The 16,432-nt window shown below is 41.4% G+C and overlaps 1 protein-coding gene across 1 annotated transcript; it reads right to left on the reverse strand.

The window, feature by feature from the left end:
* Positions 1-1,971: 1,971 nt before the first annotated feature.
* Positions 1,972-15,353, reverse strand: OTOP2 (otopetrin 2). Its single transcript, XM_053300558.1, has 7 exons — positions 15,194-15,353; positions 13,078-13,513; positions 9,607-9,743; positions 7,918-7,976; positions 5,365-5,477; positions 3,455-4,335; positions 1,972-2,142 (listed from the first exon to the last, which is right to left on the reverse strand). Exons 2-7 carry the CDS (start codon positions 13,484-13,486, stop codon positions 1,972-1,974), a joined length of 1,770 nt encoding a protein of 589 aa, XP_053156533.1. The 5' UTR covers positions 13,487-13,513; positions 15,194-15,353.
* Between the last annotated feature and the right edge of the window lie 1,079 nt (positions 15,354-16,432).

A 16,432-nucleotide genomic window follows, 5' to 3' on the forward strand; every position in this document is an offset into this window, starting at 1 on the left:
CACTTCCTATATAACACACAGACAATAGTACTGCAACAAGTTTTCCAAGTGATCTAAAGACATTGGGCAACATTCAAACTAAGTTAGCCATGACAAAGTCCTTTTGGATTTAAGATAGTCATGAATAACTTGCTTCATTGATTACCCTAGAAATAAATTGGTGGTGAACTTATGCTTTTAATTGAGTGGAATGCACTCTGGATTCAGTGCAATCCAATGGGTTCTGCCATGGCTTCAGGATGATGCACCGAGACAGTAGTTCTCACTGCCCTTGTCGGTGCAGGAAGTTTCCGTGCATTATACAATGCTGCTATCCTGTCATGCATGTGCAGAAGCCTGCCAGGTCAGCAAAGTCTCTGAATTTACCTAAAGCTGTAAGGACAAGCTAGATTCTTCTAGCTTCATCGCCAGAAATGGGCCATTCAGAATCTATAATTGATACATCCAGCTAGAATATCAGGATCCTTGGAACATTTTTTTGTAGTGGAACCTGGTGATTTTACCTTTTTGATTCTCCACCTTAATTTTAAAGATGTTGCTTCATTAAATAGCCATAGAAATTCATTAAACTGTGTCATACTTTTGGATGGGCTTCTGACTGGACCACTAGGATGCTGGCAGTCATCCAAAATCAAGACTGGGGTGGAGCATTTGACCAAAAAGGGGTAGGGATATGTTAAATTAACACACCCCTAACCTTTTATTTATGGAGAAATACTTGGACAGTGTTTATCAACGATCTGTACTGTGATGATCCAAGCCAATACTTGAAGAGTGCCTAGAGTACTTGAAGTGGCCAGATAAGCCATCCTAAATTTTGTCTTGGAATAATGGTGATGATGGTGGAGAAAGATTAACTGGGGCTTGTTTTGGCTATATGGCTCCTGTGATGCCAAATCCACAGTTGTGCAGAGGAATATAGTGTTCCTGAAGATATCTCACCACATCACCCTCCAGAAAACCTTCAGTTCTGTTTGTGAGCGGAAAGGTGTTCTCTTCCTTCCTACAACATCTGAGGTATCCTGAAATGACCTCAGAAATATAAGTACCACCAGTGCGTTGAGTTCATTGGTGTCTGCATTATGGTGTTCTCAGACATTCTTTTTTAAAAAAACTGTCAAAATGAAAATCAATAAATATTTTTTTATAAAAATAGACTTATTAAAAAATTATTAAGCTACCATTACAAATTAATATATCTCAATACCCTCTTGATAGCGTAACAGTAGGCGCTTAGAGTCTGTGGGCCCTGATTCAGGACAGCAAATAAATTCTGCTGAAATCGGCAAGACTTCAGGACCATTCTTATCACTTTGAGTTCTAAGAGTCATGCTCTTGAGATCTTCATGCATTATTAGATTGTGCACTTCATGAAGCAAAGAAGGGAAGGCTTAGAGCAAGAGGTTGTGACGCCATCCAGACGAGAGTAGAGCCCAATGGTTTTAAAGCCCATCCACATTTACTCCATTTTTATTTCAAACTGAACTCCCTAGACTACTCTAACTGAAATCAAAGGGATCTTTAAAGTGACCAAGAATTAGCCTGAACATATATACTGTCTATGTCAGCAATTCCTGGTTTGGTTTGGTTTTAAAGTAACTAGCGTGGAATATCTCTTAGTAGGATGAATAAAAGGAGTTGCTTGAACAGAACAAAAACAGACACAACAACAAAAAACCCCATGGAGTGTTTTGGGCTGTTACATAAGAACAGCCCTGATGGATCAGGCCCAAGGCCCATCTAGTCCAGCATCCTGTTTCACACAGTGGCCCACCAGATGCCACTGGAAGCCCACAGGTAGGAGTTGAGGGCGTGCCCTCTCTCCTGTTGCTAGTACTATGGAGTAATGCCCATGAATCGGTAGGGTTTGATACCCAAGTAAACATCAAACCCATCAGCGAGGCTAGTCAGGCTTTTAGTCTTGAAAGGTTTGAGAAATGTGAGTTCATGTAGCAAATTCTTCATCTTCAATTAAGACATAATGTAAACCTCCAGAAGGCTGGCCACAGCATGCATCCTGTAGAAAATGCCGAAGGGCAGGCAGATGTCCACAATGGCAGCCCACATAGAGTCGCCATAGAACCTACGCTCCTGGGTGTTATCAAACTGTGGTCGGGCTCCAAATGCTGGCATGATCCAGAGCTGTTTGGAAAGAAGACAAAAAGAACAGCAATCTCAGAAAAAGAAACAAGAAATGGTACAAGACTGATTGGACAGGACTGCCGGTGCGACAAGGGAATGTATCAAGCTGCTAAAAACCGGATTGTGTTAAGTCTAATTGCAATCCATGTGTGATGGATGACTGTGACCATGATCAAGGGAGGACTCCAGTTGGCTAGCATAGCATTTAATTGTATAAATGTTCACTGGCATCATGCAAATGCCCCCAAACACGAAGGCAGTGACCATGATTCAGTGCACTGCTTAGCATGATGATGTCTCACTGATTTAGATGGAATTTAGGCAATGCATGCATAACTGTCTACTGGATTGTGGCCTTGGCAGGACACTCTCCTTACTCATAGATTGGAACATAGGAAATTGCCTTATGAGGTATAAGCACCAGTATTTTGCCATTCCTGACTGATCGCTCCTAGAAACTACTGACATGCCAGCTCCTTTAAAACAAACAAAAAAGAAGTCCAAATCAAATAAAACTTCAGATTCTGCCATTGGATTAAATTAGAAAAATTAAGTCTTGCTATAGCTGTATTTGAGGTTTGCATAATTCATTCTGATTGGAGAAATTGGTCTGGTTGCAAAACCTGAATTTTTTTTAGAAAACTGGACTTCCTTAGCTATCAATCTCTGAAATGTTTCCATTCCAACTCATCTTTGAACCACTTGAATCCGAAGCCCATATGTATTCCAAGCCAAGATCTATGTGAATCTATATGGGCAACCTCTGACCTGTGATGTTTGAGCATGTTTTGTTTTGTTTCTTTCATCTTTATTTTATAAATTTCCTGAAAGTATTTCTCAGGTTCAGAATGCCTGTTTCACAAAGTAAAGTGGAAGAATAAAGTTAGGCCACATTATTTTCAAAGCCTACTTTAGAGTGTGGTCAAACACACATGCAAGTCGGGATTTGGTGTGGTTCGTTTCTCCCACAGTTCAAGCTCCATTCCCCTGCTTCTCTGCAGCACATTTCACAGACATAAAGGGCAGTAAATCAATCAAGCATTGGTTTAATAGTCTGTCTTATCACTCCTCCCATGCTTCAGGTGGGCCATCTGTCTTGTTAAAAGCATATTTATTCAGTTAAATCAAGTTTTTAAAATGTTGAAAAAGTGCTTTAGAGAGGAAGGGGTAGGTGGGTTAGTGATGTAACTGGTTTCCAGCCAATCTGCACTGTGCACAGTCAGGTTCTACTATAAACAGAACCAGGTCTTAGTCTGGAAGAGAAGATTGCACATCTTTAAACAGAAAGATTTTCTGTGTGTATATTACTTACAATTACATTACACAGGAGCAGGAATAATGAGATCTCTTTCAAGAATCTTCTCCTCCAGTGCATTTTCTTAGAGACTTTTATGGACTGCGTTACTTCAGAAGAGGACTGAATTGCTAATGCTGGAGGTGTAGCAGATGGTAACGCACTCTCGGGGACACAGAGGGATACAGCATTCACATTGACAAATGTGAGTCCATAAATGTCCTGCTGAGGGTCAGTTTTGTCTTCCTCCTCAGGCGGCTGTCGATGGAGGCCTTCAATAATAAAAATATTCTGGAAAGTGTGTTGGGCAATCATCAGCAAGGAGTAGCTCAAGTTGAGGGCACTTATTTGATCTCTGGATGTCTTGTTGGCCACAATGGCTACAATAGAGTAATAGGAAATTGCATATTGTCCCAAGGCTGCACCCATCAATAAGGCTACATCCAAAGTTCTAGTTGGGTTCTTGTCATGGTCCATGACTCTCTTGTCAAATCTATAAACAATGGAGCCTCCAATGGAAGCGAGGGATGTCAAGCTCAGGCAAATGATGTTGAAGATGTAATATATGGAGAGTGCCTCATTCTTAGCTTTACTATCAAGGTGCATATTTACCCGAATCTCATACACAATCAGGACTGCGAGGCCAAGCATCACTATCAAGAGTCCCGTAATGACACCCAAAAAGTAAGTCCCTTTGAAAAACTTGAACTTCAGATGGTGGATATGGTTGGTGTGCTGGTCTATGAGGCGGCCAACATTCTTCCACATGATATAGACCATGGCAGAAGCAAAGAGACTGTACTCAATGTTGAAAGGGTACAACCAATAATAGCCATCCTGGAAGATCTTGCAGAGCTTACCGCTACAAGGACATTTGGTTGAACCAGCTTTCATCCCAGCTGCAGTGGAGAGAAGATGAACACATTAGGGCACAGGCTCCCAACATTGGGTCCCCAGATATTGGGCGACAACTCCTATCAATCCCCAGCCTGTATTAGGGTGACACCTACATGGAAATGTATTTACAAAAGAGAACTTTGACTAGAAAAGGTAGTACAAGATTTGAAAAATTTGGAATGGGATTGAAAGGGTTGCCACTTATGAACCAGCTCCATGATTCTAATTCTTTAAAGTCCTTCAAGGTTTGAGAGGGAGGCATAATTTAGGGCTTCTTTAGATGTAATGGTCCACTGTGGACTTGCAGAAGCTCATGCACTTCTTCCCCGATCCCCTCAGTCTAGGGAGCAGAAAAAGAGAGTCTGGATGGGAGGTGCCTCGTTTACAGAGTTTACTCTCCTGAGGTCAAGGGAGATCTCAACTCAAATAACTGTGGGATCCCCTTATTTGGTCATTCACTCCACTCCTCCCCATGGTAAAAGGATCAGGGAAGGAGAAGGAGTGTGTATGAAGCAGAGTTGTGTTCCTGGACTGTTGCAGAAACAATATTCTGGGTCTGGGGTTGAGGGTCAGGCACACTGATAGCCTCTCACCAGGGGAGCAAAAAAGCCCAGTCAGTTCCCCCCAGCCTTAGAAGTCTTTGGGGAATTAGGAAGGACATGGGGCTGAATGAGAAGTGGCAACCCTAATGTCAGCCTCTCTCTGTGGGAGTTTCCACTGAAATCAGTACTTCGGTCAGTTGCTTTCAGCAGAAGTAAAAGATCATAAACTGCTAACTCTCACTGCTAACTAGCAAAGTTAAAAGTGGTGATTCTCTTTATTGAGCAGAGGGAGAGACACTGGCCCTATCCATCCCCAGCACCCCTCCAGTGGCTTTTGCTGGTGTGTGTGTGTGTGTGTGTGTAAAAACTGCTTTGGGAACTTTGTTGAAAAGCCGCATATAAATATTCATTGTATCCGTATCCCCATATAGATTGTTAGTTTTAAGCAACGTGGTTCAAAATCAAAGACCTTTCACAAGTCAAACCTACCAATTCTGTGTGTACTGTTTGGCAACTTCATTTGTGCTTTATGGACTGACTCATCTGTTACTGCCGACATCCACACTGCTAGGTTGGTGGTCAAGGTGAGCATCAAGCCACATCTGGAAAAGAGAAAGGAGGGCCATTAAATTAAAGGCAGAAATATAGCTTGGTTCATTCCAGGATTATAAATCACTTTCCAGGATAGCAAAGAAATAGTACTGACCAACCTTGCAGAACTGTTGCAAGGTTTACTGAGATAATGCATGTACAGAGCACTGTGCATGAAGCGAAGCACCAGATACATGCCAAGTGTTTACTATTAATTCTATGAGGCATGTAAAGATCAGCAATCACATTTTTAGAAGCCGGGGTAGGGAGCAGGTGGAAAGAGGAGATCTACCAGCACAGACTCAGTGGCTGATGCCGGCCTGTAGCCAGCCTGAAAGTTTAGGGCAGGTTCCAACAAAAAGAGGAGAGGGCTGGGTCCATCTTTGGTGGGCCAGGCCAGCTTATATGGCCTTTTAAATACTTTTTTAAAAAAACTATACCGCCCAAAATGCAAGTCTCTGGGCAGTTTACAACAATACAATAAAAACAAAAAATAAAAAGGTTAAAACATTACAACAATTTAAAATTTAAAACAACGTTAAAACTATTAAAAACCAACCATCAAACTCTTAAAACTATTTCGACTATTTATAACTGAAGTAGTGCAAATGTCTACAGAAATTTCAGTTCTCTCAAGGAATGTTTAATTAAATCCAAATTCACACAGTGAAAACTGCAAACTATTTTTATTAAGCAACTACAACAGAGTAGTCTAATATATTATAACAAATCAAAATTCACTTAGTTAAAGCTGTAGACAGTTTTCATTAAGGAACATATTTTTCTAAATGCATTCATCTTTTACCATTACATGACCGGTACAAATAATTCAACAAGGATAGCTTTGGCCAGTATAATGATAGGAAAAATTTAATCTTCTCTACTGAATTTCTAGCTATTTCATCACACACTTGCACTGACATGTGAGGCTGTTGCAAACAAAGTTTGGCTGGTGGGTGGTAGGGATCAAAGTTTAAGGCTCAAGACAATAAATTTCCATTTGTCTCTTTTAACAGGGGTGGGGGGGGGACATTTGACTATGTTATCAAATTAACTTCTGCAGCCATTAAGGTGAGTCATTTACTTGGGCTGCAAGGGCAAGTGAGGCTCCCCTTAATTGCATTGATTCTCTCTAGCTTTCATTGATATCTGAAGAATCTCCATTGATCTGCAACAAGCAGAGGAAGCAGCTCTACCAGCCAACACTCTCATTTTGAGCACTTTGCCTAAATACAGTTTCTTTAAACCTAAAGTCCTAAAAGAGGAGTGAACAGCTCAACAATGTCTTTATTCGACAAAACAGGGAGATGAGGAAGACATAACAACCTCAGTAGGGGAGATCCTCTCTCTCTTCAGGAAGACATCACAATTTGCCTTAGGCAATATTCCATGGAAGAGATCTGTCATGCCTAGTTTAGCTTCATCTTGGTGGTGGGGACCTGGAGGGGGCAAGCCCAGAAAGTGATTTGGGTCTGGGCCAAATAATTATTTAGAGTGGGCCGGGCTGAAGTGATGTGCAGCCTACCATTGCCACAATGGTCTACCCCAGGGCTGCCATGGACTTCAAAACAAACTGCTGTTCAAAAGCAGTAGGTGCAGAAGCAGTGTTTCCGCATGCTACCCCATTGTCCTGAATGTGGAAACCTATGGAACTGCTGTTTCCTCATCCGCTGAGTCAGAGTTTACTTTGAAGCCTGCAGCAGTCCTGGGGTGGACCATTGCAGCAATGGTAGGGTGTGCATCATGTCAACCAGTGAAGATTATGTTCAGAAGATCAACCACTCTATGGCAGAAGAACTCAACTGGCTCCATTCCACAGTGGGTGTTTAGGGAATGTAATACTATGGAATAAGGGACACCCCTTAAAACCAGGTATCTCTGGCAATCCTTCTCTTTTAGAACTGAATCCAGATGAGTGACCTTGTGGTTTGAAAACCTCATTCATGTGATGGATTTGGTTTAGCTTCAGTGAGAAGCAAAAAATGGATAGCGAAAAGTATATTTATTAGGACCAAATCTAAAAATCACGAAGCAGTAAACATTTTGAGTTTAATGGATCTCCTTCACCCCCAGTTTGGTGCTAAAATAAACTGAGGGGTGGGGGTGGGGGATGAGGTTGGGAGGAGAGAAAGATGTTCCTAGTCAACGGCATTCTGGAGCATAGTTTGCTGCCATCTTTTATAACATTTTTTCATTGTCCCTATCTGAATTCCACCCCCCCTCCAAACACAGCCACCTAAATTTTTGTTTTCTTTGGAACACTTTAAAAAAATACATACATTCATATAATATAATCCTTCTGCATAGCAGTGGTTATTTTTCCTTATTGCTGATAACCTAACAGATAGTATTTTGGGATGTGGACCTGGTCCCTGTCTAGCCAGGCAAAAGTCTGGCGTTCAGGCAAAATAATTAACATGGGAGAATTCACTAGGAGGTCTGGATACTCACCTGGTAACATCCAAATGTACATGTACACAGTCTTTAGCAGAAACCCACAGAAAGTAGGTCTGGAAAAAGAAATAATTTATATTAAAAATGAGCTTTCACAGTAGGTATTCATGCAAAGTTTGTAACTTTGCATGAAGCATAGCAATGAATGGAAGAGAAGCAGACGTGGTAAGAAAAATGGAATTTGAAGCTATATATATCAATTCATTCTGCTCATACTATTTAGTACTCTACTTCCACTCATTAATCCATTTAATACTACACACTAATTTTAATACTAATTAATACTACAGTTGATCTACTGATGTACATTTACAGGCTTTCAAATAATCATATTTAAGCTTCAAAAGCACAGATAGGTTTACTAACATATATCTCACATCTTTTTAAAAGTAGCTATGGATTAATTTTTTCATCCAGGACTAGCTGTCTTTCCGTATATCATTTCCCAGGCATAAACTCTTTTGCGGGACATAGTTAGCACTGGATGAAATTCCACCCACAGATTTTATTGTACAAAAGGTCAACATGAAGTTAGTCGGTTACCTCATAAAATCATTGCCCAAAACAAAACTAGAAGAAAATTAATAAAAAGGGTAGATGAAGTATTTTTCTCCTTTTAAAAATGCTTTTTAAAACTTTTGATAAAGTGTGTGTGTGTGTGTGTGTGTGTGTGTGTGTGTGTGTGTCTAAAACTACAACTACAACATTTTCAGAATAGGACCAATACATTGAAAAACTAACATTCTTTGAAATAAAAAGATGAGAATCATTTTGACATCTACACTCTGTAATAATACAAACAAACAACTGTTTGGATCTACCTAGCAGTAGTATCATCTAATCTGCTTTTTATTATCTTGTCAACAAGGATATCATGGGAGACCAAAACTAGAAATGTTTTGTTGGAATCAAGATACAGGTGGCCCTCATTATTCATGGGGGTTCCGTTTTCACATATAGGTGTGAACCATGAATAATGAAACCTTGAGTCAATGAGAATTGAGGGATTGGTTCCTTGAACTTAAAAGATCCAAAAAAGCAGAGACAAAGAGAATAAAACATACTACCTTGCTCTTCAGGCCTCCAGCTCTCTAGAAAGGCCCTCCCCAACCTGCAAATCATCCTTTTTTTTTAGTTTTTGAAAATTCTTGGGGAAATTGTTTTTTGAAAGAGCCACAAAATGGCTCTGTGCTCCGAAATGGTGGCCGGGAATGACATCAAAAGTCATTTCTGGCACCCAGGAACTGTGGATAGGTGAATTTTGCTTATTTTCCAATCTGTGGATAAAGAAAGTGGGTCCCTATGATCCAGCCACAGATACGTGAAACCACGGGTGCTGGGACTGTGAATAACAAGGGCCACCTGTATATGATGCCCATGGCACTCTCAAAATCTACTAAAACTAGTAACTATCAACAAATGAGATAAGATCAGGCTGGCATAACTTGTCCTTGAGAAGTCCATGCTGGCTCCTAGAAATCATGACATTCTTTTCTATGTGTTACAGAGTGGCTGCTTAAAAATCTAGGATTTTGCTAGTTATCAGTATCAAGTTGACTGGTTTGGAGTTTCCCAGATCTTATTTATCCCCACCTTTTGAAAAAAAAAAAGGTCATGCATGTCAAACACCATTATCTCACAAATTCTTCCCCAAGTAGCAAGAACTATGGGAAGACCCAAACTCACCTGGATTATCACAAACAGAGCCTGTACGATTGGATAGGTGATTTTTATGGCTGATAGGCAGTGGGAGAAGCTGGAGTAATATCCTGTCTTAAAGACACCCATCACCAATGTGAGGATTGCAAAAAAGGCCAAGCCTCCTGTTTTGGAAAGCAAATGTCATGTTACATCTTGTTACAACTATGCATTGGACATTTCCAGATTGCAGTTGTCTCTATTTTCCCTTTTCCTCACAACCACAGGATCTTTGTATCAGCAGCCCATGTCAGGCAACATAAACTGTGTTTCTTGCACACTAATTTTGCTGAAACAGAAGGCCCTGTTTTGTGGTATTACTGAACAATCCCTCCTCCAAGACCCCCAAAAGGGAACATCTTGCCACCACAAGCAAATCTGAATCCCAGCTCAGTCTGAGGTTTGATACTCCTTTCCTGCAAATGAGGCTTCATAAGCATATCTCTTCCAAGTTCTTCATTGTATGGGGATACCCAGGGCTGGCCATACGTCTCTCAGGCACTCAGGCAAAAGACCTGCAGTGCATCTTTACTTTGGCCCAGACAAGATACTTGCTTTCCTCACAGCAAGAGCAGGTTTCTCACCATAATCTACCCAAATTAAGGGTAGATCCTTAATCTACTCTCCAAGCTCCAGAACTATTCGTGTGTGCGTGCGCACCATGTATGCATTTGCATGTGATTGCACTAGCTCTAAGGCTTGGCTTGTTGGTCTCTTTAACCATTGTTGGGCTGCCTTGGCCAGATGTTGTGGCCTTGTCAAGTACTGGCACAGGCCACATGTACATCACATCTGAATTGATTTTTATAGTTTCCTTTACTAGCACAGAAATTCTCAGCCTTTTGAGTCTTGGAGAACGTAAAAAGCCGTTGGGATTTTTACCTCCGAGAACCAGATGGCTTGGGCCTGAGTTACCTAAAAGACTGCCCAATTCTCTATGATCCCCAGTGCCCAGTAAGATCCTTTGAGGAGGCCTGCTTGCAGTTGCTGCTGGCATGTCTGGCGGTAACTTGGGGTCAGGCCCTCTCTGTAGCTACCTCTATGTTTTAGAGTGTGCTTCCTGCTGAGATACAGGGGTTAACATTTTAAGACCTGTAAGAAAGGCTTGAAAATGCATATCTTTGATCAGACTTTTAACTGTTTATATTGTTGGTGTTGTATACCACCTTGAGATTTGATGACCAGTGGTATATAAATATAACAAATAATGTAAAATAAATATACAGGGTATCCTTCAGGACTCTTAGAGCTATGAATGGGACACCTTCTCAGGACTCTGCATAGTGACATGGTACTACTCTTCCAGCATTATATTTTTTCTGCATATATATAATACCTATATAGGGAAAAAAATCTTCCTATATACTATTTGAAGTGTAGTATGAATGCTGCCCACCCCCACCCCCCCCCCCCGTGTGAGTAGATAGGTTAGGAAGAGATGCTGTTTTAGATTTCACCCAGAGGTGGGTAGCCACTTATTGTATAGAGCTGGTTTGTCAGACAGAAAATTAACCACTTCTGAAGCCTGAACACAGGTGGTCTGAGAAACGGGTGGGGGAAACAGGATTGCTCTGCCTACTTAAGTGACATTCTTGAGACTGGATAGTGAAGGGTTTCCCTAACTTGTGAACCCAGGCTTCTACAAATGATGAGATAGCTATATACCTTTCTACAAGGATATTTTATTTAAAATTTGTATCCTGCCCTTTAATCTATTAAATGTAAGGATCCTCAAGGTGGCCTACCACACAATTTAGAACCATCAACAACCAAGAATAAAAAGCGGACAGAGATAGTGATCATCAGTCTGAAATCTCTAAAGCCAGCACAACTATCTCCAATCAATTAAAAGCAAGGAAAAATAGGTGTGATTTAAACACCTGTCTAAAGGCTTGCACTGAGCCAATCTGGGCTTCACGGGGCAAGGAGTTCCACAATTTCTGTGTTGGCCAAAAAAAAAAAAAAAATTGAAATTATACTAAAACTACCAACGCAAGAGCAGAACTTTGGCTAGAACTTGGAGATGGCTTAGTGACTTGAGGTGCTGCCAGTCTATTGATCTAGTAAGAGTCAAGTCATTTCATCTCCTAGAACTTGAATTTGTTGCATAACAGAGACATAAAGGCCCATTTGAGAATTGAGAAGGACCAGATGAAGGAGAGAGATATTATTCCTTAAGGGATGGAGCTGCTCTGGGAAGAGCAGAAGGTTCCAAGTTCCCTCCCTGGCATCTCCAAGATAGGGCTGGGAGAGATTCCTGCCTGCAACCTTGGAGGAGCCGCTGCCAGTCTGTATAGACAATACTGAGCTAGATGGACCTATGGTCTGACTCAGTATATGGCAGCTTCCTATGAGATTATACGAAGAGCAACCACCTAAGCCTCCTGAGTGGCAGGATTGTGAGGGCTGAGCTAAAACATAAAAAGTCTTTAACAAGACAACTCCAGTTCTGCTTCAAGAACAAGTAAATTCTGCACCCTGTATAAATCGATGCACTTTACAGACATTTGCATAGATCAGTTTATTTTTCATATTTTATCATGATTTCACCAATCATGGTTAGTGATGAAGAGGTATTCAGGGTGTAATACTGAAGCGTTTTATTGCTCATCCACTGGGACAACTCCTTAGCTTGTCGTCTGGTTTCTGAAATTTTACCAGGCAGCACTTATTTCATCTTCACAGTCTTGCTAGCAACATGAATTTCCTCTTAAGAGGTATGACAAAAACTTTAAATTGGTAAAGGTGTTGTTGTTTTAATGCACTTCTTATGGTACTGAATTAGGATTTTTTGCTACTTCTCTAGTTTGGCTTATTTTTCTCTGCTGCTGTTGTGTGAGTAATTTTGTTGACTGATTATTGTCAGCTGCTTCGGGGACCCTCTCTGGGTAGAGGTAGGGCAGAAATGATAAGTGCATTCACAGAATGCTGAATGTTGTGCCCCATACAAAATTCTGTGGAAAGGAAGGCATTTCACACACTGCCCTGCTTAGTCACTGATATGGTCTTATGAGGAAGACCATGAAGTTGGTCTGCAACAAGAAATGCTCCCTCTGGAACATCTCCCCATTCATCTGTTATCCCCTGTGAACCTCTACTTCATAAGAACATAGGAAGCTGCCATATACTGAGCCAGACCATAGGTCCATCTCGCTCAGTATTGTCTACACAGACTGGCAGCGGCTTCTCCAAGGTTGCAGGCAGGAGTCTATCTCAGCCCTATCTTGGAGATGCCAGGGAAGGAACTTGGAACCTTGATGCTCTTCCCAGAATGGCTCCATCCCCTAAGGAGAATATCTTACAGCGCTCACACTTCTAGTCTCCCTTTCGTATGCAACCAGGGCAGACCCTGCTTAGATAAGGGGACAAGTCATGCCTGCTACCACAAGACCAGCTCTCTTCCCTACTTCGCTATGTTCTGCCTCGCCCCTTCCACCCAACCACACAGCTATCTCTTACCTCTTAGCCAGATGGGTCCTGCATGAGAGTCCTTACAAAGGATAGCATTCTGATGCCTGGAGGTGTTGAGGAGGTAGAAAAGCATCCAGGCAATGGTGATCACCATCACAATGGTGAGCATGAAAAAGACATCATAGTCATACACGTGGACTTCCTCAAAGGCCCCACCACTGACCAAGGTGCAGGACAGCAGCACCAAATTGATAGCCAGCAGGACAGAGAAGACACGCCCGCCTTTCTTCCAGATGTCCTTGGGATTGTGCGGCACAGCCAATGGGAACTTGTGGTGGCTAATGGGAGAGAGTGGGTCAGGTCCCAGGTTGCCTTTGTCATCCTTATTACTCGAACCCATGATCGAATCTTCCCGTCGGATGGATTCAGTATCATTCCACACAGAGTCTTCAGTCATGATTTTATGGGTGCAAATGTGTTTCTGCTGGCATGCAAAGAGAGAGATAGCACCAAGGCAACATGTATCATTTCATGTTCATCAATGTTCCTTTATTCTCCAGCCAGAAAATTGCCTTATTATATATTTAAAATATTAGAAAAATCTATAGTAATATAGTCCACTGATATATCAAATGCACACTGAAACTACTAATCATAAAAATAATTACCTCTACAGGTAATTACCTCAACTCATTATTTGTGATTTGTGATCAAATCTTAGCTGCACCAGGGACTAGTAGCACTACTTGAGAAGTAATTATCTTATTAGTATCATTCAGGAAAAAAGTCATCTTAAATTTGGCTAGCCATCTAGCGATCATAGTCAGCATTACTACGATCATAGCCAGTATTGCCTCTTGCAGGGTTTCATACAAGGGACAGTCAGTTGCACAATAAAGAAGTTCCTATCAGTGGTCCAGGTGTTGGAGTGATGGAATAGTTAGCTAAGAGGCAGACACAAAAATGAGGAACCAAGATTTGCAAAGGGCTTCACAATGCATTTTTGTGCTTTTGATGTTCCTTATTGGAAAATGGATTGTAACAATCATTTCTCAAACTGCTCTTTTGATGAAACAGGACTTGACATTTCCTATCTTCTCCATTCTTACTGATCACACCTCATCATGGCAGAGCCTTCAAGGCAATGACACAGACTTATACTGCTCTGGGGTTTCAATTTAGTATCCCCCCCCCCAAAAAAAAATTCCAGTAAGGAAATACTTATACACACACACACATTCATTCTCAATAAAAATCTTTTTTACTGGAATTTGTTTTAGTAGTGTCAGTTTTTATGATGATTCAGATTATTTATTTATTTATTTATTTATTTATTTGATTGATTTCATTTCTATACTGCCCTTCCAAAAATGGCTCAGGGCAGTTTACACAGAGAAATAACAAATAAATAAGAGTTAGCTATAGCTTCATTTGCAAAAAGCTGTACCCCTGACTCAGCCACATTGGTACCACTCAGAGAGCAGGTGGGAGAGTCTCCACCAATCCGAAATGCCCTTCAGACCTAAGGCTGGACACAATATGGCCCATTCCACCACATGCAGCTGTGAGCCACATATTGTGACTCACCAGCAGTGCACCCTGAAGGGCTCTTTGTCCCTTCCCATAACTAGCCAAAGGAAAATAGAACATGCTGGCCAAACCCCCTGGTTTTACTGCTTGAATGGACTGCAGAAACAGAGACAAGCTGCTTGTCTTGTCACACATTTGCCAGGCCTCAAAACACAGCTGGTGGGTGACAAATTGGGCGGGCCTGCTCAAGAGCTCGCATCCTATGGACTCAACAAACAAAACAAAAACAGGCAGCCTGCCATGTTGTGGACCAAGGGAGGCGGATACAGCTGGATTTACTGTATTTCTGTTACTACTCAAAAGCTGCTCTTTGGGCTCTCATTCTGTGGCATGAACACACAGTCAAGATGTTCTCCAGTGAATCACTGCATTGTGGAGAAATCAAACGGTCAGAAGAACTCCAACCAAGAGACACTCAACTTTGCAGTAATGTTATGCATTGCACAGGTCTCTTAACCATTTCATTTCCCCAACATTTCTTACAAATAGTGATTTTGATTCATTATTAGCAGTTTAGCATCTTCAGGCAAGCCTGTCACGAATACTAGCAGTCATATAGCCATATTCCACCAACCTGCGTTCTGTGTAGAAGTCAGTGCTCTGTGTTCTTTGGTGCTTCTGCAAGAGCTTCCTCTTTCACAAGCTCACAGTTGCCTGGGACTTTATATCTTCTTGGATGACTTTGTGATTTATATTGGTTAGGTTGACAACGCTGCTTCATAAACTTCTCAGTAAGGCTCACATGATCCATTTTGTGCATAAACTGGTTTTAGGGAAGAAAAAGTGTGTGAGAGAGATGGGATCAAGGTCACTTGATATGAAAGATGAGAGTAGATCACAAATCACACTGCAGACTAAAGCGGAGGTTCCACACGTTAGTTTTAGACCCCGAACATCTGTTGGGATTCAAGACAAGAGCGCAAAATCTCTGGTATACCAACGTCTTACTGATATTGTCATGAGCACCCCAAAATACTAATACGTATATAGAATATAGGCCTGTGTCTGATTTCATTTACATTAAGAGTTCAATTCAATGTCTGAACTGGAGGTGAATCTCATGACTGCCTGGTCAATGATTTGTAGAGGCAGGGGAATCTAGCATTGTTTATCAGGGTTTGCGGAAACTCACTGAGACAATGGGTCAGGCTTAATTACCAGTCTCACACTGCTGAAATTAACCTGTTGTCCAGTAACAGGATGCTTCTGCCTTAAGTCAAATGTGTTGATTAACTTGCCTCACTCATGCTTACCCTTTTGATGATACTTTGAATATTCTTTTGTTGCAAATACACACTAGATAGAGGAATACAAGAAATAATGTCTCACACAAATAGAACTAACTCCCTCTCACTAATTGCTAACTTTTAACACCTTCTGGGACCAGGCTAGCACATCTGGGATGCAGATTTGCTTTTGGACTTTGTCCCCTCCTCAAGATAACAGCTAACAGGAGATGAGAGTGAGATCTCTCTGAACTGACCAAATATCCTGAGCTAATTTTGGTAATTAAAAGACAATATTCAGAGGAGGGCAGGAATAAATGCCTTTTGTGATCCAGAAGACTGAAAAGGGACATCAAAGGATGGAACCACTATAAGGAGTCGTCTCTGGACATGGCAGTTTAGCAGTTCTGTGCCTACGGGCATTCTGCTCACACGCTAGCTATCTTGTGCCTACAGCAAGATTTGCTCAGGAACTCTGCTCATGAACAGGAACTGTCTGTGACTTCTACTGCGCAGTGAGAAGTCAAGACTTTTCCCCAGCCATGGCACCTTCACTCTCTGCCTTGCTCTGAGCAAACTGTCTGCTT

This window comes from Hemicordylus capensis, chromosome 2, assembly GCF_027244095.1.
Source record: "Hemicordylus capensis ecotype Gifberg chromosome 2, rHemCap1.1.pri, whole genome shotgun sequence".
Classification (NCBI taxonomy): Eukaryota; Metazoa; Chordata; class Lepidosauria; order Squamata; family Cordylidae; genus Hemicordylus; species Hemicordylus capensis.